Raw genomic sequence first — 23,286 nt, 5'->3', positions numbered from 1 at the left:
GTTACAGCTGAGGATGAAGAGGAAGTGCAAGGGGCATTCTTTTTAGGATGAGTTACTAAGCAGTCTGATTCTGAAGATCAGTGGCATGTTGGGCTCCCAATGAATGGCACAAGTGTAAAGTTCAAGATTGACACTGGTGCTGATTTTACAGTGATCTCAGAGCACTTACCAGAGCTTGCCACAGCGCACCCTGCTGGTTAACATTGAAACTGATGTTCGCAGACCAGGTGGCAGGGTTGATTGAATGGGGAAATTCCTAGCCACAAGTGAAAGAAAGGAGAAAAGTACAAATTCTGGATCTTTGTGATTCGAGGACCATATGCTAATAACCTACTTAGCAGAACTGTTGCATGCAAGATGGGTTTGGTCCTCAGAGCAGATGAGATCAGCACAGATGTGTTTGGAGAGAACTGTGAACCGGTCAAGATTGAGCATAGGCCCGCGGCAGTCCCCTATTCTCTGACTTCACCACGCAGAATTCCTTTTTCACTCCTTCCAAAAGTGGAAGAAGAACTGGACAGAATGGAAAGAAATGGCATCATCGAGGGAGTAACCAAGCCTACAGACTGGTGTGCTCCCATGGTACTGGTGATGAAGAAAAATGGCAAAGTGAGAACATACATAGACTTAAAACGACTCAAACGGAAGAGGTTCATCTTACCCACCTTGGAGGATATAGCACCAAAGCTATCCGGGGCGAGAGTCTTCTCCACACTCGATGCATCTAGCGGTTTTTGGCAGATACCACTTGAACCCAGCTGCAGAAAACTGACAACTTTCGTCACTCCTGTGGGGAGATTCTGCTTCAAGCGCATTCCTTTTGGAATAACCAGTGCACCAGAGATCTTTCAGAGGGAGATGAGCAAGCTCCTGAGAGGACACAAGGGCACAGCCGTCGTGATGGATGACATACTGGTCTACGGTGCAAACAAGGAAGAACACGACACGAATCTGAGCAAAGTGCTATAGACCATCAAAGAGTCAGGACTGAACAAAGACAAGTGCCACTTTGCAAAGTCGGAGATCCAGTACGTCGGTCATGTGATCGGAGCAGATGGGATAAAGCCGGATGACAGCAAAGTGAAAGCCGTCTCCGAGGTGCCCAGTTCAACAAACATCACTGAGATTCGCCAAATGCTGGGACTGGTGAACTACTTGGGCAAATTCTTGCCGGGCCTGTCATCAGTGCTACACCCCATCACTGAGCTGTTGAAAAAAGAGACAGTGTGGATGTGGGGAGACCCACAGGAGCAGGTCTTCCACAAGGTCAAGGCTATGTTAGTGTCAACACAGGTATTGGCATACTACGACGCCGGCAAACCAACTGTGCTCAGTGCGGACGCAAGCAGCTATGGCCTCTGAGCTACTCTCCTACAGGAACAAGAGGGTGGCGAGCTCCATCCTGTTGCATTTAGTTCATTCACACTAACAGAGACTGAGAGAAGGTACGCGCAACTCGAAAAAGAGTGCCTGGCAGGTGTATGGGCATGTGAACAATTTGCCCGCTACCTACAGGGCATGGGCAGCTTTTTTTTACAGACAGACCATAAGCCACTCGTTCCATTGGTCAACACGTACGACCTGGACAAAGCACCACTCAGGTGCTCATGCGCCTCATGCGTTTCTAATTGCTCCTGTAAGTCGCTCTGGATAAGAGCGTCTGCTAAATGACTAAAATGTAAATGTAAATGTAAAATGTTTCAATGTGAAAGCAGTGCACATTCCTGGGAAGCAGTTAGTGGTGGCTGACACACTGACAATAAAACACATCGGACACAGAAGAAGAAGTCAAAGCATATGTGAAAGCTGTGGGGGAGAGCAGACCAGTGTCTGCACACAGGCTGGATGACATCAAAGAGGCGACACATTTACATTACATTTTAGTCATTTAGCAGACGCTCTTACCCAGAGCGATTTACAGGAGAAATTAGGGTTAAGTGCCTTGCTCAAGGGCACAGACAGATTTTTGACCTAGTCGGCTCAGGGATTAGAACCAGCAACCTTTCGGTTACTGGCACAACACTCTTAACCACTAAGCTACCTGCCGCAATGATGCAGACCTCCAAATGGTCATGGGCTACATCCAAAAAAGTCTGGCCTCAGAAAATGGCGCAGCTACCCTACTCGCTACAGGGATACCACACATCTATCGGAGCGGGATGGACTTGTGCTATATCAAGACAGGATTGTCATCCCAGCTTCACAGAGAGAAGAAGTTCTACAACAGATACACAAAGGTCACATGGGGCTGACAAAGTGCAGAGAAAGAGTCAAGATGTCGGTGTGGTGGCCGGGCATCAGCGCCCACATCGCGAGAAAGTTGATGTCATGCAGGTTCTGTACAGAGAACAAACCAACTCAAAAGATTACAGCCACTTGTCATGACACCATTACCTAAGGGTCCGTGGCAGAAGATCGCAGCCGACCTGTGTGAGCTAGAGGGCAAGAAATACCTCATAGTGGTGGACTACTATTCTAGGGACATAGAAATAGCTTGCCTGCCCACAACCACTAGCCAGCAGGTCATCACCCGCCTCAAAGGTAAGTTTGTAAGATGGGGGATACCTACCGAGTTCATTAGCGACAACGCTACTCAGTTTGTTTGCACTGAGTTCAAGGAGTTCATGTCACGCCCTGGCTCTAGGGACTCTTTTAAGTTGAGCCAGGGTGTGTAGAGTTTATGTTTTGTGCTCGTTGTGTCTAGTCTAGTTTTTGTTTATCTATGTTGGCCAGAGTGGTTCTCAATCAGAGGCAACGAGTATCAGCTGTTGCTGGTTGTCTCTGATTGGGAACCATATTTAGTCAGGTGGTTTTCCCACAGTGTTTGTGGGATCTTGTTCCGTGTTGTTCCGTGTTTTGCACCTGTGGACGTCACGTATCGATTTGTTGTTTTGTTCGTGTATCATTTAATAAATAAGTATGTTCACCTTCCACGCTGCGCCATGGTCCTCCTCTGTATACGACGATCGTGACTGAAGATCCCACCAATACAGGACCAAGCAGCGTGCCCAGGCAGGAGAGGAGAAGCGGCGCCAACCGGGCAGTCGTCGGACAGGCGAGGGGCACCCCCAAGAAATGTTTAGGGGGGGGCACATGGCAGGGACGACGGGGCCACTGGAGGCAGATAAGGGGCGAGTTGGTGGACGAGGAGAGAAGGCCACCGGGTTACGGGAGCCATTGGTGTATAGAGGGAGGGAAAATGTAGAGGCACGGCGAGAGGTACTGAAGTGTGTTGCCAGTCCGGTCCGGCCCGTTCCTGATCCCCGTGTAAGGCCAGTAGTGTGTGTTCCCAGTACGGTCCGGCCTGTTCCTGTCCATCGCGCCAAGCCTATGGTGCGCGTCGCCAGCCCGGCCCGGCCTGTTCCTGCCCCTCGCACCAAGCCTATGGTGCGCGTCGCCAGCCCGGCCCGGCCTGTTCCTGCTCCCCGCACCAAGCCAATGGTGCGCATCGCCAGCCCGGCCCGGCCTGTTCCTGCTCCCCGCACCAAGCTAGTGGTGCGCGTCGCCAGCCCGGTCCGGCCTGTTCCTGCTCCCCGCACCAAGCCAATGGTGCGCGTCGCCAGCCTGGTCCGGCCTGTTCCTGCTCCCCGCACCAAACCTGTGGTGCGCATCGCCAGCCCGTGCCCGTTTCACCGGTGCCTGGTCAGGTACCGGTCAGCTGCTCCACACCGGAGCCTGAGCAATCCGCTCCACCGAAGTCCAGTCCAGCTCCAGCCAGTGGGGCTAGACCAGACCAGGGGCACTACGGGGGGGTTAGTAGAGGGTGGTGGTCAAGCCCGGAGCCGGAACCGCCTCCGAGGAGGAATGCCCACCCAGCCCTCCCCTGTTCGTGATGTTTAGGCGCGGTCGCAGTCTGCGCCTTTACGGGGGGGTACTGTCACGCCCTGGCTCTAGGGACTCTTTTAAGTTGAGCCAGGGTGTGTAGAGTTTATGTTTTGTGCTCGTTGTGTCTAGTCTAGTTTTTGTTTATCTATGTTGGCCAGAGTGGTTCTCAATCAGAGGCAACGAGTATCAGCTGTTGCTGGTTGTCTCTGATTGGGAACCATATTTAGTCAGGTGGTTTTCCCACAGTGTTTGTGGGATCTTGTTCCGTGTTTTGCACCTGTGGACGTCACGTATCGATTTGTTGTTTTGTTCGTGTATCATTTAATAAATAAGTATGTTCACCTTCCACGCTGCGCCTTGGTCCTCCTCTGTATACGACGATCGTGACAGTTCAGAAAGAAGTATGGTTTCGCTCATACCACCTCCAGTCCCCATTACCCGCAGGCAAATGGAGCTGTGGAGAGAGTTGTACATACAGCTAAGCTAATTCTTAAACAACCAGACCCACACATGGCTCTGATGTGCTACCAAGCAACGCCCCAAAACGCAACAGGAGCAAGCTCAGCACAACTCATGACTGGATGTTAGGTCCGGACGACGGTCCCCGTGCTGGATGGGACCGTCCGAGATCCTACGTTGTGGAAACTGAACACGGCACCATTGCTCTGAGAAACAGGCGACACCTTCAGGCTTTTCCAGAGTCACCTACACCAGAGAGACAGCAGCAGAACAACAAAAGAGTCACCCAGTCTACCAGTGAGGACAGGCACCGCCTGTGAGCCAGCCAACTCCCATCCCCTCACTCAGCCCACCACCTCAGCCAGCCTCACCACAACTGGTGAGAATGACCTCCAGAGGTCGAGAGGTAAAACTACCACTGAGGTTCAGAGACACTTGAGAACAAAAAAAGAAAGAAAGAGGTATAGGAACAGCAACTGTTTCGGTTCAGAATAATCCTTATGTTGCTGTGGACAAAGGGCTGTCTACCCCGATGTCCTAGTTGACACAGTTATGTGTATTGTCCATGTTAAAGAAAAACAAAACTTATGTTACTAGAAAAATATGTTATTGAAAAACAAATAGTTTGTATTGAAACGGTCCACAGGATGAATATTTGTATTAGGTAGAGATTATGTTATAGTTTTGATTTCTCTCAGAAATGGGGAGATGTAGTGATGTCTGATAGATATCTCTGTACTTGATTGGTTATGCGTGTCATCGTCATAACCGGATATGACTAACCTAGCAATGAGGACTAGCAGATAGTAGCTCGGTGGACTGCATGTTAATTGTCTGATTTAAGAGTTATTAAACATAACTAAACCGATAATTCACCGCCTGGTCTCCATCATGACAGTTTTTCATTCAGTTAAGCCTGTACTCGATTGAAATGTAGGTTACGTAAATTCAATCAGGAAGGCTGATCTGAATGATTGTTTATCTTCACCCAGTAAGCATAACAGAATTCACTTTGTTTCCTATTCTACAGGGTTAGTGGGAATGAAGACAAACGTCTTGTTGATTCTCCTCTTTCCTGTTAGCCATGTGCGGAATGTCATTCACCTATTTACCTTATAGCCTATAAGCGCGGCACAATAATGCACATTCCTCATGCTTGCTGTTTAACCTATGGGCTCACTCTTGAAATGATCATCTTCCTCTCTCTCAACCAATGGGCATACATCTTGGGATGTATTTATATGTTAACTTGCCCCTCGTTCTCTCACTTGCTGTTTTTCAGAAAAGTTTTCGACAACCATCCACCTCCCCATCACCACCAGCTATAATAACCTTAAGGCTCATCATTGGAACTCCTTTCCCCCAGTGGGGAGGTTTGGATGTCAGCAGCCCTGCATAGGGCTACCTGCCATCACATCATCTGGCTCAGAGCATCTTCCCTCAGAGACAAGTCCATTCCCCAAACGATTTAATAAAATGTCATATTGCATTCCACCTTTGTTCATTCAGTTAAACCTGTACTCAATTGAAGTGGGTCTAGGGTGTCGGGCAAGGTGGCGGTGATATGGTCCTTGACTAGCCTCTCAAAGCACTTCATGATGACAGAGGTGAGTGCTACGGGGCGATAGTCTTTTAGTTCAGTTACCTTGCGTACAGGAAGAATGGTGGACATCTTGAAGCAAGTGGGGACAACAGACTGGAATAGGGAGATGTCGAATATGTCTCCTAAAACTCCAGCCAGCTGGTCTGCACATGCACTGAGGACACGGCTTGGGTTGCCGTCCAGGGCCAGCAGCCTTGAGAGGGTTAACACGCTTAAAAGTTCTACTCACGTCAGCAACAGAGACCGGGAGCAGCGGGGGCCCAGACGGAGGCTCTGTGCTATTTTACTCGAAGCGGGGAAAGGTGTTAAGTCTGTTTGGGAGTGAAGCATTGATGCTTGCGTCATGACTGGTTTTCCCTTTATAGTCCATGATTGTTTGAAGTCCCTGCCACGTGTCTCGTGTCTGAGCTATGTTGGTTTATTCATGTGCATAAGCATTCATAATCTCGTAAGTCTGTGAGCTTATTATCTTAAATAAGTGGAAAAATAGATGCCAGCTTCAGCCTGACATTTCCAAAAGATGCCAACATCTGAAATGCTCTGGCTGCAGAGGTATTGGAGACAAGTGACTCACTGTTTTTCTATAGCTAGCTGCCTTTTTTAGGGTAATATTAAATATTCCCCTTAGCTAGTCATCTGAACCCAATCAGGAACCACATCTGTTGTAATGCGTATTCATATTTCCCGATGCTGTTGAAAACATCTTTATGCTTTGCAGTAAATAATACATTTTCCATCTGCAATCTTGTGTGAGACAAAACACATCAAAGACGATGATCCCCTAACAAAGATTTCATCTTAGATTTGTACTTTGAGGTGATTTAGAAGAATGGAACAGAGACACAATGATCAAACAACAGTTGATGATTTGTTAATGTAATAACAAATACTAGAAAATAAAAGATTGTGTTGAACCATGCAAAAAATTATAGTCTTTACTTTCACTGCATGAAAATAGAACAAGCAAATTATGTTTCCATTCTTAAGCTGATAAATCTGTCAAGTGATGTGAAAATTATTTGAAATTTGTCAAATGAATAAAATATGCATAATATTCTGGTGCTGAACACTTCAACAAATCCAAAGTGGGTTTAGTGTACACTGGAAGTACAACTTGAGACAGAGGTAACACCTGGGATACAATTAGACAAGGTGGCCTTAGTGTACTTCTCATTGAATTTATTTGTGAATCAATACAGGTGGAATAAAGGCTTCATCATTATTAAGCTGCAAAAATGGCAGGCTCTTTTCCCATTTACATTGCATTGCATAATTCTGTACACAGCTGTCTCACCGACTGGTGTGATAAGAAAGAAAAAGCATATTTAAATAAATAAAAGCAAAACATAAACCGAAATGTTGTTCTCTTTAGGCTTCGGTAAAGCACATTGAAAATAGAAATGGCATATTACAGTCAACTTTATTTTAAGGGCACGAAGTATGCTCTTTTAGATGACCAGCAATGTATCCATTCAATTATATTTAGCGATTGCTTTAAATGTATGTTCTCAGTAAATTGCAGTACATACAGTGCATTCGGAAAGTATTCAGACCCCTTGACTTTTTCCACATTTTGTTACGTTACGGCCTTATTCTAAAATTGATTAGATTGTTTTTTACCCCCTTATCAGTCTACACACAATACCCCATAATGACAAAGCAAAAACAGGTTTTTAGAAATGTTTGCTAATGTATCAAAAAAAATAGTGAAATATTACATTTACATAAGTATTCAGACCCTTTACTCAGTACTTTGTTAAAGCACCTTTGGCAGCGATTACAGCCTTGAGTCTTATTGGGTATGACGCTACAAGACTGGCACACCTGTATTTGGGGAGTTTCTCCCATTCCTCTCTGCAGATCCTCTCAAGCGCTGTCAGGTTGGATGGGGAGCGTCACTGCACAGCTATTTTCAGGTCTTTCCAGAGATTTTCGATCGGTTCAAGTCTGGGCTCTAGCTGAGCCACTCAAGGACATTCAGAGACTTGTCCCGAAGCCACTCCTGCGTTATCTTGGCTGTGTGCTTAGAGTCGTTGTCCTGTTGGAAGGTGAACCTTTGCCCCAGTCTGAGGTCCTGATCGCTTTGGAGCAGGTTTTCATCAAGGATCTCTCTATACTTTTCTCCGTTAATCTTTCCCTTGATCCTGACTAGTCTCCCAGTGCCTGCCGCTGAAAAACATCCCCACAGTATGATGCTGCCACCACCATGTTTCACCGTAGGGATGGTGCCAGGTTTCCTCCAGATGTGACGCTTGGGATTCAGGCCAAAGAGTTCAATCTTGGTTTCATCAGACCAGAGAATCTTTTGGCAAACTCCAAGCAGGCTGTCATTTGCCTTTTACTGCGGAGTGGCTTCCGTCTGGCCACTCTACCATAAAGGCCTGATTGGTGGAGTGCTGCAGAGATGGTTGTCCTTCTGGAATGTTCTCCCATCTCCACAGAGGAACTCTGGAGCTCTGTCAAAGTGACCATCGGGTTCGTGGTCACCTCCCTGACCAAGGCACTTCTCCCCGATTGCTCAGTTTGGCCGGGCGGCCAGCTCTAGGAAGAGTCTTGGTGGTTCCAAACTTCTTCCATTTAAGAATGATGGAGACCACTGTGTTGTTGGGGACCTTCAATGCTGCATAAATGTTTTGGTAACCTTCCCCAGATCTGTGCCTCGACACAATCCTGTCTTGGAGCTCTACAGGCAATTTCTTCGACCTCATGGCTTGGTTTTTGCTCTGACATGCACTGTCAACTGTGGGACCTTATATAGACAGGTGTGTGCCTTTTCAAATCATGTCCAATCAATTGAATTTACCACAGGTGGACTCCAATCAAGTTGTAGAAACATCTCAAGGATGATCAATGGAAACAGGATGCACCTGAGCTCAATTTCGAGTCTCATAGCAAAGGGTCTGAATACTTACGTAAATAAGGTATTTCTGTTTTTTGTTTTTTATAAATTAGCAAAAAAATTAAGAAAACTGTTTTCACTTCGTCATTATGGGATGTTGTGTGTAGATTGACGAGGAAAAACATTTATTTAATCAATTTTAGAATAAGGCTGTAATGTACCATAATGTGGAAAAAGTCAAGGGGTCTGAATACTACCTGAATGCACTGTAAATAGACAATAGTGAACAATAGTCCACATAAAGAAATACCATTGTCCATATACATGTAGATGGACTTTTAGATTTGATTGATTCAACCAAACCCCTTCCCTGGGTTTAGTACCTTAAAGTAAACAGACACTTATCACTGCTTCATAGGGCCTGAACAGTACTGATGAGGAGATGACTGTACAGTACACAGGAGAGATGACCCACATTGGTCTTTATACAGGTACTGTATATGGCTATCCATAAAGCATAATAGGTGGGTGCATTTACCAAGGGGAAATTAAATGCAGGGCCTGATGGCTTGTTTTACAGTATGGTGCCCATTGGTTTGGTGAATTAAAAAAAATCCCTCTCTCCAGGGATTTCTCTCAGTTGAAATATACAGCCTTGTCCTCCAGCACCACCACCCCAGCAGCCAGACCGAAGTGACAAGGATAAAAAAGCATGAGCACTTTCTCATGAATGTATTCCCAAGGTGCCACTCACCTGGGGAATCACTGAGCCTCCATTCTCAGTCAGAATCTCTCTGACCTGTATGACATCAGCATCCAAGAGGGACCGGAACAGCTAAAGCCCTGTGCAGATGGGATTTTTACATGATGAAAATGTCAGAGTTGCTGATTGTGAAGCACAAAAGGAAATCTGAAGCATTTCCTCTACATTTCCAGTTTTAGTTTTTAGGTAGATCAAACAGCCTCGTGGCACCACCCCAACACTAATATAAAAAGAGCCTATACTGTACATTAATATTACACATAATATAGAGCTGATGATTGAAAATGACGTTTCTCCAATCACGAGTCAATCACATTGGAGATTTGCAGTATGCAATATGGCTGTCTTAAAAAAAATTACTTGTACAATTCACATGTGCATTCAGTTTGCATGAGATACATCCTCTGGGAAGAAGGATGGTTCTTTGTGCTTCACATCCTTATCTGTAGACCTCCTCCTCCTGGCTCTGCTCTGCTCATGGTAAAAATAGTGGCCTCCCGCCTTTGTTAAAGCTCATTACATGCCGATTCCTCCGCCGTCTTGAACATCAAGATGGAGTTGTAGATCTTGATGGCTGGACCCAGCTTGATGCTCATGATCCTCACTAGGTCAACCTGAGTCAACAGCAGGAAGGCTTCGCCATCTATTTGCTGAACAAAAGCATATGAGGGAGGGAAGAGTTAGAGAAGTCTCATGTTTTAAAATGTCCACCATCAAAGCACTTTCCTAATGAACATTTTTGCCCAAGGAATATGTTTCACTTTCAACCTCCAATAACAGGCAACTTAGACATAGCAGTGCATAAAGAACTAACTTCAAAGCCAATAATTTTTAAGGATTCTCCACCATGAGGGTTATACAAATGACCATGGCTCATTAGAGGGGGTGTTATTCAGATTTTGAGTCATATTCTACCTTTAACAAGCTGTCGTAATATCACCCGCTATTACCGCTGACAGAATGGCACAACGTGAACATCATTCTATGAGAACTGCCATTTCCTGTGTTTAATTACTTGGATAACCTGTAGAGAATACCTAAATAGGCCTAATTGAGTGGGCGATCAAAGCACACTTTTTTTGCTTTTAAAGGGGCAAACAGTAGTTGCTACATCCATCTTTTGACTTATACATTGAAGAATATAACTTATAAATGCCTCATGAGCTTAGTTTAAATGTTAATGAGCTTAGTTTAAATGTTATACCTCAGCAGAAGCCAAAATATAAGCTTGTTTTAGTCTAATATTTGTAAACAAAGTAAATGTAAACAAACACTGTATAGCCTCAAAACATGGTTCAAATTATAATTTTGAGGACCTCCCGAGTGGCGCAGCGGTCTAAGGCACTCGGGTTCGATCCCGGGCTGTATCACAACCGGCCGTGATCGGGAGTCCCATAGGGTGACGTACAATTGGCCAGACGTCGTCTGGGTTAGGGGAGGGTTTGGCCGGGGGCCTTGCTCTAGCGACTCCTTGTGGTGGGCCGGGCGCCTGCAGGCTGACCTCGGTCGTCAGTTGAACGGTGTTTCCTCCAACACATTGGTGTGGCTGGCTTCCGGGTTAACCGGGCGGGTGTTAAGAAGCGCGGTTAGGCGGGTCATGTTTCAGAGGACGCATGACTCGACCTTCGCCTCCCGAGCCCGTTGGGGAGTTGCAGCGATGAGACAAGATTGAAAAAAGGGGTAAAAAATATATATATAATTTTGATATCATGAATGGTCAGTCCTTGCATCCATAGCTCTGTCTATGAATTTGAGAGTGATTACATTTCTCCAGCCCCATTCCTCATCTTTTTACCGAAAAAGTGGTGGGGAAAACGCTTTGTTATTGTTTCAACTGCTGATTGGCCCTTTAAGACATTATCTGAAGAGGAATACAATACACCAATTTATAGTAAAGATGACTAAAGACTACCGATTCCCAACCCAAATCTTTGTTTCTGAAGTTGAATCACTGTGGTACAAAGGGAGAGGATGAAATGATGGGGGAAATATGAAGTATGGAAGAGTATTAGGGCCAAGTGAAGAGAAAAGAAAAATGGTGAGTGGTGGTGGTACTTGGATTTTTGTTTTGCATGATAGTACTTTAAAAAAGTGGCAATATTTCGAGAATAAAATCGAAATATTTTTGGGGGAATAAAGTGGCACTATTTCGAGTATAAAGTGGCAATATTTCACTCACACACACATGGTATCCCCAAAGCAATACCATTCTAACGGCCATGGTGCGTTTTCAGACTATGAAGAGACATGGAGTTGCGTGCAGACATGGTGCCCTTCGAATTCACTACAATGTTATCCTCAATCCCCTGCGTATGCCAACACCGTGCATAGTATATTTGAGAGTGTAACAGCTAGGCCAGCAGCCCATATGTCGAAACAAAAGGTTAACTTACAAATTTGTGCATAATGGCATGCTGTTTTATGTAGGCTACACTTCCAATGAAGTAGCCTCATTGGCCTATGCTTATTATCTTGTGAATGTAGGTCACAAATTGCGTGGAGAAGGATTGTGCGTCCTGTCAGGCTCAAGGGCTACCCCCAAACCCCTGTCATGGACCTTACCATGGAGCAGGGGGGCAGGGGTTTGGGTAAAGCCCCATCTGAGACAGTAATTTAACGTTCCATTGTTATAGCCTAAAAGCCACTAGCCTCTACAAGGTGAACAAGTGGTAGCCTAAGTTAGCGTTATAACTGAGACAAATAGCCTATAACTGAGACGATGCCCTTGTTTTGGGATAACCTATGCATCCTTCATTCCTCCCACCCTTACAGGGAGACCGATAGATGGATAGTGAAAGGAGATATTACGCTAGGCTACCAACCAAGTCATGTCAGATATTTATTTATAGCCTATCATCATTTATCTAAGGTTGCAAAAGGAGCTCCTTAAACTTGACCCCAAAAAACATCTGGGTCAGATGGTTTAGATCCTTTCTTCCTTAAGGTTGCAGCCCCTGTCATCGCCAAGCCAATCTCTGACCCTTTTAACCTGTCTCTCCTCTCTGGGGAGGTTCCCATTGCTTGGAAGGCAGCCACGGTGCGTCCTTTATTTAAAGGGGGAGATCAAGCTGATCCTAACTGTTATAGGCCAATTTCTATTTTGCACTGTTTATCAAAAGTGTTGGAAAAACTTGTCAATAATCAACTGACTGGCTTTCTTGATGTCTATAGTATACTCTCTGGCATGCAATCTGGTTTCCGCTCAGGTTATGGATGTGTCACTGCAACCTTAAAGGTCCTAAATGATGTCACCATTGCCCTTGATTCTAAGCAATGTTGTGCTGCTATTTTTATTGACTTGGCCAAAGCTTTTGATACGGTAGACCTTTCTATTATTGTGGGCCGGCTAAGGAGTATTGGTGTCTCTGAGGGGTCTTTGGCCTGGTTTGCTAACTACCTCTCTCAAAGAGTGCAGTGTATAAAGTCAGAACATCTGCTGTCTCAGCCACTGCCTGTCACCAAGGGAGTACCCCAAGGCTCGATCCTAGGCCCCACGCTCTTCTCAATTTACATCAACAACACAGCTCAGGCAGTAGGAAGCTCTCTCATCCATTTATATGCAGATGGTACAGTCTTATATACTCAGCTGGCCCCTCCCCGGATTTTGTGTTAAACGCTCTACAACAAAGCTTTCTTAGGGTCCAACAAGCTTTCTCTGCCCTTAACCTTGTTCTGAACACCTCCAAAACAAAGTGTGGTTTGGTAAGAAGAATGCCACTGGTGTGATTACTACCTCTGAGGGTTTAGAGCTTGAGGTAGTCACCTCATACAAGTACTTGGGAGTATGGCTAGATGGTACACTGTCCTTCTCTCAGCACATATCAAAGCTGCAGGTTAAGGTTAAATCTGGACTTGGCTTCCTCTATCATAATCGCTCCTCATTCACCCTAGCTGCCAAACTAACCCTGATTCAGATGACCATCCTACCCATGCTAGTTTACGGAGATGTAATTTATATATCGGCAGGTAAGGGTGCTCTCAAGCAGCTAGATGTTCTTTACCATTCGGCCATCAGATTTGCCACCAATGCTCCTAATAGGACACATCACTGCACTCTATACTCCTCTGTTAACTGGTCATCTCTGTATACCCGTCGCAAGACCCACTGGTTGATGCTTATTTATAAAACCCTCTTAGGCCTCACTCCCCCCTATCTGAGATAGCTACTGCAGCCCTCATCCTCCACATACAACACCCGTTCTGCCAGTCACATTCTGTTAAAGGTCCCCAAAGCACACACATCCCTGGGTCACTCCTCTTTTCAGTTCGCTGCAGCTAGCGACGAACAAGCTGCAAAAAACACTCAAACTGGACAGGTTTATCTCCATCTCTTCATTCAAAGACTCAATCATGGACACTTTTACTGGCACTTGTGGCTGCTTCGCGTGATGTATTGTTGTCTCTACCTTCTTGCCCTTTGTGCTGTTGTCTGTGCCAAATAATGTTGGTACCATGTTGTGCTGCTGCCATGTTGTGTTGCTACCGTGTTGTTGTCATGTGTTGCTACCATGCTGTGTTGTCAGATGGTAGCAACATGGGTTCTCAGTTCATCGCGCAGACAGGAATAAATATCTCTCCGGGAAGCAGAAGGGCGGAGGTGTGTGTTTCATGATTAACGACTCATGGTGTAATTGTAGTAACATACAGGAACTCGAGTCCTTCTGTTCACCCGACCTAGAATATCTCACAATCAAATGCCGACCATATTATCTCCCAAGATAATTTTCTTCGGTTATAGTCACGGCCGTGTATATCCCCCCTCAAGCCGATACCACGACGGCCCTCAAAGAACTTCACTGGACCTTATGCAAACTGGAAACTACATATCCTGAGGCTGCATTTATTGTAGCCGGGGATTTTAACAAAGCAAATTTGAGGACTAGTCTGCCGAAGTTCTATCAACATATCGACTGCTGTACTCGCGCTGCTAAAATCCTCGACCATTGCTATTCGAACTTCCGGGATGGTTATAAAGCCCTCCCCCGTCCTCCTTTCAGCAAATCTGACCATGACTCCATTTTGCTTCTCCCTTCCTATAGGCAGAAACTCAAACATGAAGTACCCGTGCTAAGGACTATTCAACGCTGGTCTGACCAATCGGAATCCACGCTTCAAGATTGTTTTGATCACATGGACTGGGATATGTTCCGGGTAGCTTCCGAAAATAATTTAGACGTATACACTGAAACGGTGACTGAGTTTATCAGGAAGTGTATAGGTGATGTTGTGCCCACTGTAAATATTAAAACCTAACTTAACCAGAAACCGTGGATAGATGGCAGCATTCGCGCAAATCTGAAAGCGCGAACCACCGCATTCAACCATGGCAAGGTGACTGGGAATATGGCAGAATACAAACAGTGTAGCTACTCACTCCGCAAGGCAATTAAACTGGCAAAACATCAGTATAGAGACAAAGTGGAGTCGCAATTCAACAGCTCAGACACATTTACATTTAAGTAATTTAGCAGACACTCTTATCCAGAACGACTTACAAACTAGTGCATTCAACTTAGGATAGCCAGTGGGACAACCACCACTGGGGGAGGGGGGGGGTGTAGAAGGATTACTGTTAGACTATTCCAGGTATTCATTAAAGAGGTAGGGTTTCAAGTGTCTCTGGAAGGTGGTCAGTGACTCCGCTGTCCTGGCGTCGTGGGGGGAGCTTGTTCCACCATTGGGGTGCCAGAGCAGCGAATAGCTTTGACTGGGCTGAGTGGGAACTGTGCTTCCGTAGAGGTAGGGGGGCTAGCAGGTTTGGGTGTAGGGTCTGATCAGAGCCTGAAGGTAAGGAGGTGCCGTTCCCCTCACAGCTCCGTAGGCAAGCACCATGGATTTGTAGTAGATGCGAGCTTCAAGTGGAAGCCAGTGGAGTGTGCGGAGGAGCGGGGTGACATGAGAAAACGTGGGAAGGTTGAACACCAGACGGGCTACAGCGTTCTGGATAAGTTGTAGGGGTTTAATGGCACAGGCAGGGAGCCCAGCCAACAGCGAGTTGCAGTAATCCAGACGGGAGATGACAAGTGCCTGGATTAGGACCTGTGCCGCTTTCTGTGTAAGGTAGGGTCGTACTCTGCGAATGTTGTAGAGCATGAACCTGCAGGATCGGGTCACCGCTTTGATGTTAGCGGAAAACGACAGGGTGTTGTCCAGGGTCACGCCAAGGTTCTTTGCACTCTGGGAGGAGGACACAATGGAGTTGTCAACCGTGATGGCGAGATCATGGAGCGGGCAGTCCTTCCCCGGGAGGAAGAGTAGCTCCGTCTTGCCGAGGTTCAGCTTGAGGTGGTGATCCGACATCCACACTGATATGTCTTCCAGACATGCAGAGATGCGATTTGCCACCTGGTTATTAGAAGGGGGAAAGGAGAACATTAATTGTGTGTCGTCTGCGTAGCAATGATAGGAGAGACCATGTGAGGATATGACAGAGCCAAGTGACTTGGTGTATAGAGAGAATAGGAGAGGGCCTAGAACTGAGCCCTGGGGGACACCAGTGGTGAGAGCACGTGGTGTGGAGACAGATTCTAGCCACGCCACCTGGTAGGAGCGACCTGTCAGGTAGGACACAATCCAAGAGTGAGCATCGCCGGAGATGCCCAACTCGGAGAGGGTGGAGAGGAGGATCTGATGGTTCACAGTATCAAAGGCAGCAGATAGGTCTAAAAGGATAAGAGCAGAGGAGAGAGAGTTAGCTTTAGCAGTGCGGAGAGCCTCCGTGACACAGAAAAGAGCTCTCAGTTGAATGACCAGTCTTGAAACCTGACTAGTTTGGATCAAGAAGGTCATTCTGAGAGAGATAGCACGAGAGTTGGCTAGAGATGGCACGCTCAAGAGTTTTGGAGAGAAAAGAAAGAAGGGATACTGGTCTGTAGTTGTTGACATCGAAGGGATCGAGTGTAGGTTTTTTGAGGAGGGGTGCAACTCTCACTCTCTTGAAGACGGAAGGGATATAGCCAGCGGTCAAGGATGAGTTGATGAGTGAGGTGAGGTAAGGGAGAGGGTCTCCGGAAATGGTCTGGAGAAGAGAGGAGGGGATAGGTTCAAGCGGGCAGGTTGATGGGCGGTCGGCCGTCACAAGTCGCAAGATTTAATCTGGAGAGAGAGGGGAGAAAGAAGTCAAAGCATAGGGTAGGGCAGTGTGAGCAGGACCAGCGGTGTCATTTGACTTAATAAATGGTTGACGAAGTCATCCACAGAGAGGGAGGAGGGAGGGGGAGGAGGACAAGGATTCAGCAGGGAGGAGAAGGTGGCAAAGAGCTTCCTAGGGTTAGAGGCAGAGGCTTGAAATTTAGAGTGGTAGAAAGTGGCTTTAGCAGCAGAAACAGAGGAAGAAAATGTAGAGAGGGAGTGAAAAGATGTCTACAGAAATCATGGACTACAAAAGGAAAATCAGCCACGTCGCCGACACCGATATATCACTTCCAGACAAGCTAAACACCTTCTTTGCCCACTTTGAGGATAACACAGTGCCACTGACGAGGCCCACTACCAAGGACTGTGGCCTCTCCTTCTCCATGGCTGACGTGATTAAGACATTTAAGCATGTTAACCCCCGCAAGCCTTGTCCTCAGAGCATGCGCAGACCAGCTGGCTGGTGTGTTTATGGACATATTCAATCATACCCTTTCCCAGTCTGCTGTTCCCACATGCTTCAAGATGGCCACCATTGTTCCTGTACCCAAGAAAGCAAAGGTAACTGAACTAAATGACTATCGCCCTGTAGCACTCAACTCTGTCATCATGAAGTGCTTTGAGATACTAGTCAAGGATCATATCACCTCTACCTTACCTCTCACCCTAGACCCACTTCAATTTGCTTACCGCCCCAATAGATCCACAGACGATGCAATCGCCATCACACTGCACACTGCCCTATCCCATCTGGACAATAGGAATAACTATGTAAGAATGCTGTTCATTGACTATAGCTCAGCATTCAACACCATAGTACCCTCAAAGCTCATCATTAAGCTCGAGGCCCTGGGTCTGAATCCCGCCCTGTGCAACTGGGTCTTGGACTTCCGGACGGGCCGCCCCCAGGTGGTGAAGGTAGGAAAAAACATCTCCACTTCGCTGATCCTCAACACTGGGGCCCCACAAGGGTGCATGTTCAGCCCCCTCCTGTACTCCCTGTTCACCCATGACTGTGTGGCCAAGCACGCCTCCAACTCAATCATCAAGTTTGCAGATGACACAACAGTAATAGACTTGATTACCAACAATGACGAGACCGCCTACAGGGAGGAGGTGAGGGCTGTATCACCGCCTGGTACGGCAACTGCACCGCCCACAACCGCAGGGCTCTCCAGAGGGTGGTGTGGTCTGCCGAATGCATTACCGGAGGAAAACTACCCACCCTCCAAGGCACATACAACACCCGATGTCACAGGAAGGCCAAAAAGATCATCAAGGACATCAACCACCCGAGCCACTGCCTGTTCACCCCAGAAGGTGAGTTCAGTACAGGTGCATCAAAGACGGGACCGAGAGAATGAAAAACAGCTTCTATCTCAAGGCCATCAGGCTGTTAAATAGCCATCACTAGCACATTAGAGGCTGCTGCTGCCTATTGAAATCACTGGCCACTTTAAGAAATGGAACACTAGTCACTTTAATAATGTTTACATATCTTGCACTACTCATCTCATATGTACAGTGAGGGAAAAAAGTATTTGATCCCCTGCTGATTTGGTACGTTTGCCCACTGACAAAGAAATGATCAGTCTATAATTTTAATGGTAGGTTTATTTGAACAGTGAGAGACAGAATAACAACAAAGAAATCCAGAAAAATGCATGTCAAAAATGTTATAAATTGATTTGCATTTTAATGAGGGAAATAAGTATTTGACCCCCTCTCAATCAGAAAGATTTCTGGCTCCCAGGTGTCTTTTATACAGGTAACGAGCTGAGATTAGGAGCACACTCTTAAAGGGAGTGCTCCTAATCTCAGCTTGTTACCTGTATAAAAGACACCTGTCCACAGAAGCAATCAATCAGATTCCAAACTCTCCACCATGGCCAAGACCAAAGAGCTCTCCAAGGATGTCAGGGACAAGATTGTAGACCTGCACAAGGCTGGAATGGGCTACAAGGCCATCGCCAAGCAGCTTGGTGAGAAGGTGACAACAGTTGGTGCGATTATTCGCAAATGGAAGAAACACAAAATAACTGTCAATCTCCCTCGGCCTGGGGCTCCATGCAAGATCTCACCTCGTGTAGATGCAATGATCATGAGAACGGTGAGGAATCAGCCCAGAACTACACTTGTCAATGATCTCAAGGCAGCTGGGATCATAGTCACCAAGAAAACAATTGGTAACACACTATGTCGTGAAGGAGTGAAATCCTGCAGCGCCCGCAAGGTCCCCCTGCTCAGGAAAGCACATATACAGGCCTGTCTGAAGTTTACCAATGAACATCTGAATGATTCAGAGGAGAACTGAGTAAAGTGTTGTGTTCAGATGAGACCAAAATGGAGCTCTTTGGCATCAACTCAACTCGCCGTGTTTGGAGGAGGAGGAATGCTGCCTATGACCCCAAGAACACCATCCCCACCATCGAACATGGAGGTGGAAACATTATGCTTTGGGGGTGTTTTTCTGCTAAGGGGACAGGACAACTTCACCGCATCAAAGGGACAATGGACGGGGCCATGTACCGTCAAATCTTGGGTGAGAACCTCCTTCCCTCAGCCAGGGCATTGAAAATGGGTCATGGATGGGTATTCCAGCATGACAATGACCCAAAACACACGGCCAAGGCAACAAAGGAGTGGCTCAAGAAGAGGCACATTAAGGTCCTGGAGTGGCCTAGCCAGTCTCCAGACCTTAATCCCATAGAACATATATGGGAGCTGAAGGTTCGAGTTGCCAAACGTCAGCCTCGAAACCTTAATGACTTGGAGAAGATCTGCAAAGAGGAGTGGGACAAAATCCCTCCTGAGATGTGTGCAAACCTGGTGGCCAACTACAAGAAATGTCTGACCTCTCTGATTGCCAACAAGGGTTTTGCCACCAAGTACTAAGTCATGTTTTGCAGAGGGGTCAAATACTTATTTCCCTCGTTAAAATGCAAATCAATTTATAACATTTCTGACATGCGTTTTTCTGGATTTGTTTGTTGTTATTCTGTCTCTCACTGTTCAAATAAACCTACCATTCAAATTATAGACTGATCATTTCTTTGTCAGTGGGCAAACATACAAAATCAGCAGGGGATCAAATACTTTTTTCCCTCACTGTAACTGCCTTAATTTTGCTGGAGCTAATGGGGATCCATAACAAATACAAATACAATTGTTCCCTTTCTGAAAAGTGATGGCACGGTGCGTATATGTGGGGACTACAAACTCACCATCAACAGGGCCTCTAAGCTGGACGCTTACCCACTGCCGCGGGTGGAGGACCTGTTCCCGATGCTTGCAGGAGGCAAGACATTCTCAAAGCTTGACATGAGTCACGCCTACCAACAGCTCCTCCTGGACGAGGACTCAAAAGAGTATGTCACAGTCAACACGCACAAAGGCTTGTTCAGGTACAACCGCTTGGTTTTCGGAGTGGCGTCCAGTCCAGCCATTTTACAGAGGACAATGGACAATCTGCTGCAGGGGATCCCTCATGTAGCAGTGTACCTGGACGACATCCTGGTTACAGGATCAGGTGTTAAAGAGATTCTCAGAGGCAGGGCTGCGCCTGAAACATAGCAAGTGCACATTCCAAGCACAGAGTGTGACATACCTAGGTCACAAGATCACAGCGCAGGGTCTGTGTCCTGTGGAGGACAAAGTCTGGGCAATCAAGGATGCTCCAAACCTCAAGAACGTGTCCAAGCTCAGGTCATTCCTGGGCATGGTGAACTACTATGGTAAGTTCCTCCCTGAGCTGTCAACAGTGTTGGCTACACTTTATTAGCTGCTCCAAAGACTGTAAATGGAAGTGGGGGCCAGCACAAGAGAAAGCTTTCAAGGAAGTGAAAGCACTACTACAATCAGCACAACTGCTGGTTCATTTTGACCAAGACAAAGAGATCATCCTGTCATGTGACGCCTCGCCCTATGGCGTCGGGGTAGTATTCTCTCATCAGATGGAGTATGGGTCAGAGAAACCCATTGGATTGGCATCACGCACGCTGACGAGTGCTGAGAAGGGTTATTCACAGTTAGACAAGGAAGGTCTGGCCATAGTCTTTGCTGTGAAACGCTTTCATCTGTACCTATACGGTCGTCATTTCACCATATGCACTGACCCCAAACCACTGATGAGCCTTTTCAGTGAATCAAGATGCATTCCTCCCATGGCTTCAGCAAGGATACAGCGCTGGGCCGTCACACTGTCAGCTTACCAGTACACTATAGTGTATAGAGCGGGGAAGAACAATGCAAACGCAGACGGGCTCAGCCGTCTCCCGCAACCAGAGAGGCCCGCCACAACTGTGGTGCCTCCAGAGACAATTTTCCTAATGGAGAGATTGTCAAACTCACCTCTGAATGCCAAACAGATCAAACAGTGGACAGACCGGGATCCAGTCCTGGCCCAAGTGAAAAGATTCCTTATGTAGGGTTGGCCTCCTGTCATAGAGGATGATGGACTGAGACCTTATGCAAAACTGAGCTGATGGCTGCATCCTCTGGGGGTCCAGAGTGGTTGTTCCGCCCCCTGGCCGTGCACAAGTCATGGATGAGGTCCATGAGGCTCAGCCGGGTCAAAAACAGGGCAGGCTCCAGCCGAGATGTTGATGGGCAGAAAGCCAAAAGCTCACCTGGATCTACTGCGTCCGGACATCAAAGCACGAGTGGAACGGAAGCAGGAAAAACAAAAAGAGCGACATGACCACCACGCGAGGGAGAGTTAAAACCCAATGACACTGTCTACATCTGCAAATTCACAAGCAGCCAACGCTGGTTGCCAGGTATCTTTCTGAGTCAGAGTGGTCCAATCTCCTTTGTGGTCAAACTGACTGATGGTGGAGTCATGCGCAGACAACAGGATCACATCCGCCTGCACTATGACAAAGAAAATACCATGTTTTCAGACGGAACAGCTGCGGGTGGTAGTATACAAGTTGAAACCCCACAGGAAACGGTATCTGAGAAACAGGGGCATTCAGTGGTTCCAGCAGAGGGTGATGGACTTTCTCTCACAAACACCCAACACGCTCCTGTGCCCTCAGACCCAGCTCCACTGGGACACGCCTTACCTGTGTCTCATGGCACACCAGGAGTACTGCGCAGATCACAGCGTAGTCACAAGCCTCCTGAAAGACTAACTCTGTAGTTGAGACTGAGAGACTCGTGGTGTTAGTGTTTGTTTGGAACAGCAGACCTAGTCGAAAATAAATAAGGACTGTAATTTTTTGTTTGTTTACATTTACAGTAACACTAGCAGAAGTTCTAAAGTGTTGTGAAGAAAATAAAATAAAACACTGATGTGGTTTACTTGTTAACCTTATGTTTTCCTTACAGGGTGTCACGGATGCCGCCGAGGCTGCTCCTCCTCCTTGCTCGGGCAGGCTTCGTCGTCCCCGGAGTACTAGCTACTACCGCTTGATGTTTTCGATGTTTGTTTTGTCATGTCTAGTTGGTACACCTGTTTCGTATTTTGTATTGATTATGTCACGTATAAGTTCACCTGTTTTATGTTTTGCCTTTGTATGTTATTGTCCGCGTGTCTTGGATGTATGTGTCGGTATTTTGCTCATCGTGTCTATTACGCATATGGTGTTTTTCCCTCCAGTGTTGGAGACGTTTATTTGTGCGTATTTAGTTTGTTAGTAAAGTCGTCTTTACTTATCCTCTGTGTCCTGCGCCTGACTTCACCACCGCATACACATCAGCTTTTGACACAGGGGGGATGAAATTAAGGGGGAAGTGTTATAGTGTGGACACTATATAAATAATTACATTGAATATGTATTGTACTTACCGGCAGTATAGTATGATTACTATTCATGTGTGCATGGTTATTATTGGCATTGGCATTGACCGTGACCTTTCCCCTTTGATGATGTCATCACCCAAAGTAGGATCTGTACAATGCGACTCTACCACATGTTAAGTGGGCTGTATCGTTTTGCTGTATTTGTACCCTTTGGACATGGCTGTACACCTTTTATTTCTTAGGTTGAAAGTAAAGGAAAGTAATATTGAAATGCGTGTGGGCATTCCTTGTCAAGTTACCACAGCGTCCATTAATATATTCAAACAGTGCCTCAGCTGGTTTGCGCATGCAGGAGTGGTCCTTGTTTTGCCTCTACTCCCACAGACACTTGTGTAAAACCCCTGCTTCATTGTTCCTCCTGCAGCCGTTGGATAGGCATATAATTGACTTTCACTTGACCACTGTAACATACGATTAGCCTAGGGTACTTAATCTAGTGGGCCGCTATAGTTTTATAATGGGCTGCAAAATAGCGGTTTTGTAGCGAATTTGGAGAGCAGCTTGACATGGGACATACACATGCATAGCCCCCGGTCTCCAGGATCCTAAGATAATTTGTTTTATTGGGTATGCTCACGTAGCCTACTAGCCTATAGTCGTTAGAAGGATAGTTGCCATAAGGGGGAAATACTACTGTTAGTAAAGCACCATGGATAAGGTCGTTAATAGTTGCCATTATGCAAACATTTTGTGCAAGGTGTTCGCCTAGGGTACGCAGCAGAATGTTGTTGCGAATTCGGAGATCAGACTGACTCAACCAAGAAAGTTTTTTGTTTGTGATCATAACGCACCATAGTCGTTAGAAGAGTGTATGCCTATAGTCTGAAATTGAAAGGGGGAAACTTGGTGTGTGTGTG

General features: G+C 46.4%; 1 protein-coding gene across 1 annotated transcript in view; it reads right to left on the bottom strand.

Moving 5' to 3' along the window:
* Nucleotides 1-9,902: 9,902 nt before the first annotated feature.
* The window catches only part of LOC311108708 (lethal(3)malignant brain tumor-like protein 3), a gene marked incomplete at its 5' end in the record, with an annotated part of 56,244 nt that continues 42,860 nt past the window's right edge, over nucleotides 9,903-23,286 (bottom strand). Inside the window, one exon of the mRNA XM_084151427.1 lies at nucleotides 9,903-10,139. Within this exon, the coding sequence (XP_084007553.1) occupies nucleotides 9,996-10,139 (144 nt within the window). The 3' untranslated portion in view covers nucleotides 9,903-9,995. The remainder of the gene's footprint in view (nucleotides 10,140-23,286) is intronic.

This window comes from Coregonus lavaretus (assembly GCF_964263955.1).
Source record: "Coregonus lavaretus genome assembly, chromosome: 33".
Classification (NCBI taxonomy): domain Eukaryota; kingdom Metazoa; phylum Chordata; class Actinopteri; order Salmoniformes; family Salmonidae; genus Coregonus; species Coregonus lavaretus.
This window is presented reverse-complemented; position numbering and strand designations above follow the sequence as displayed.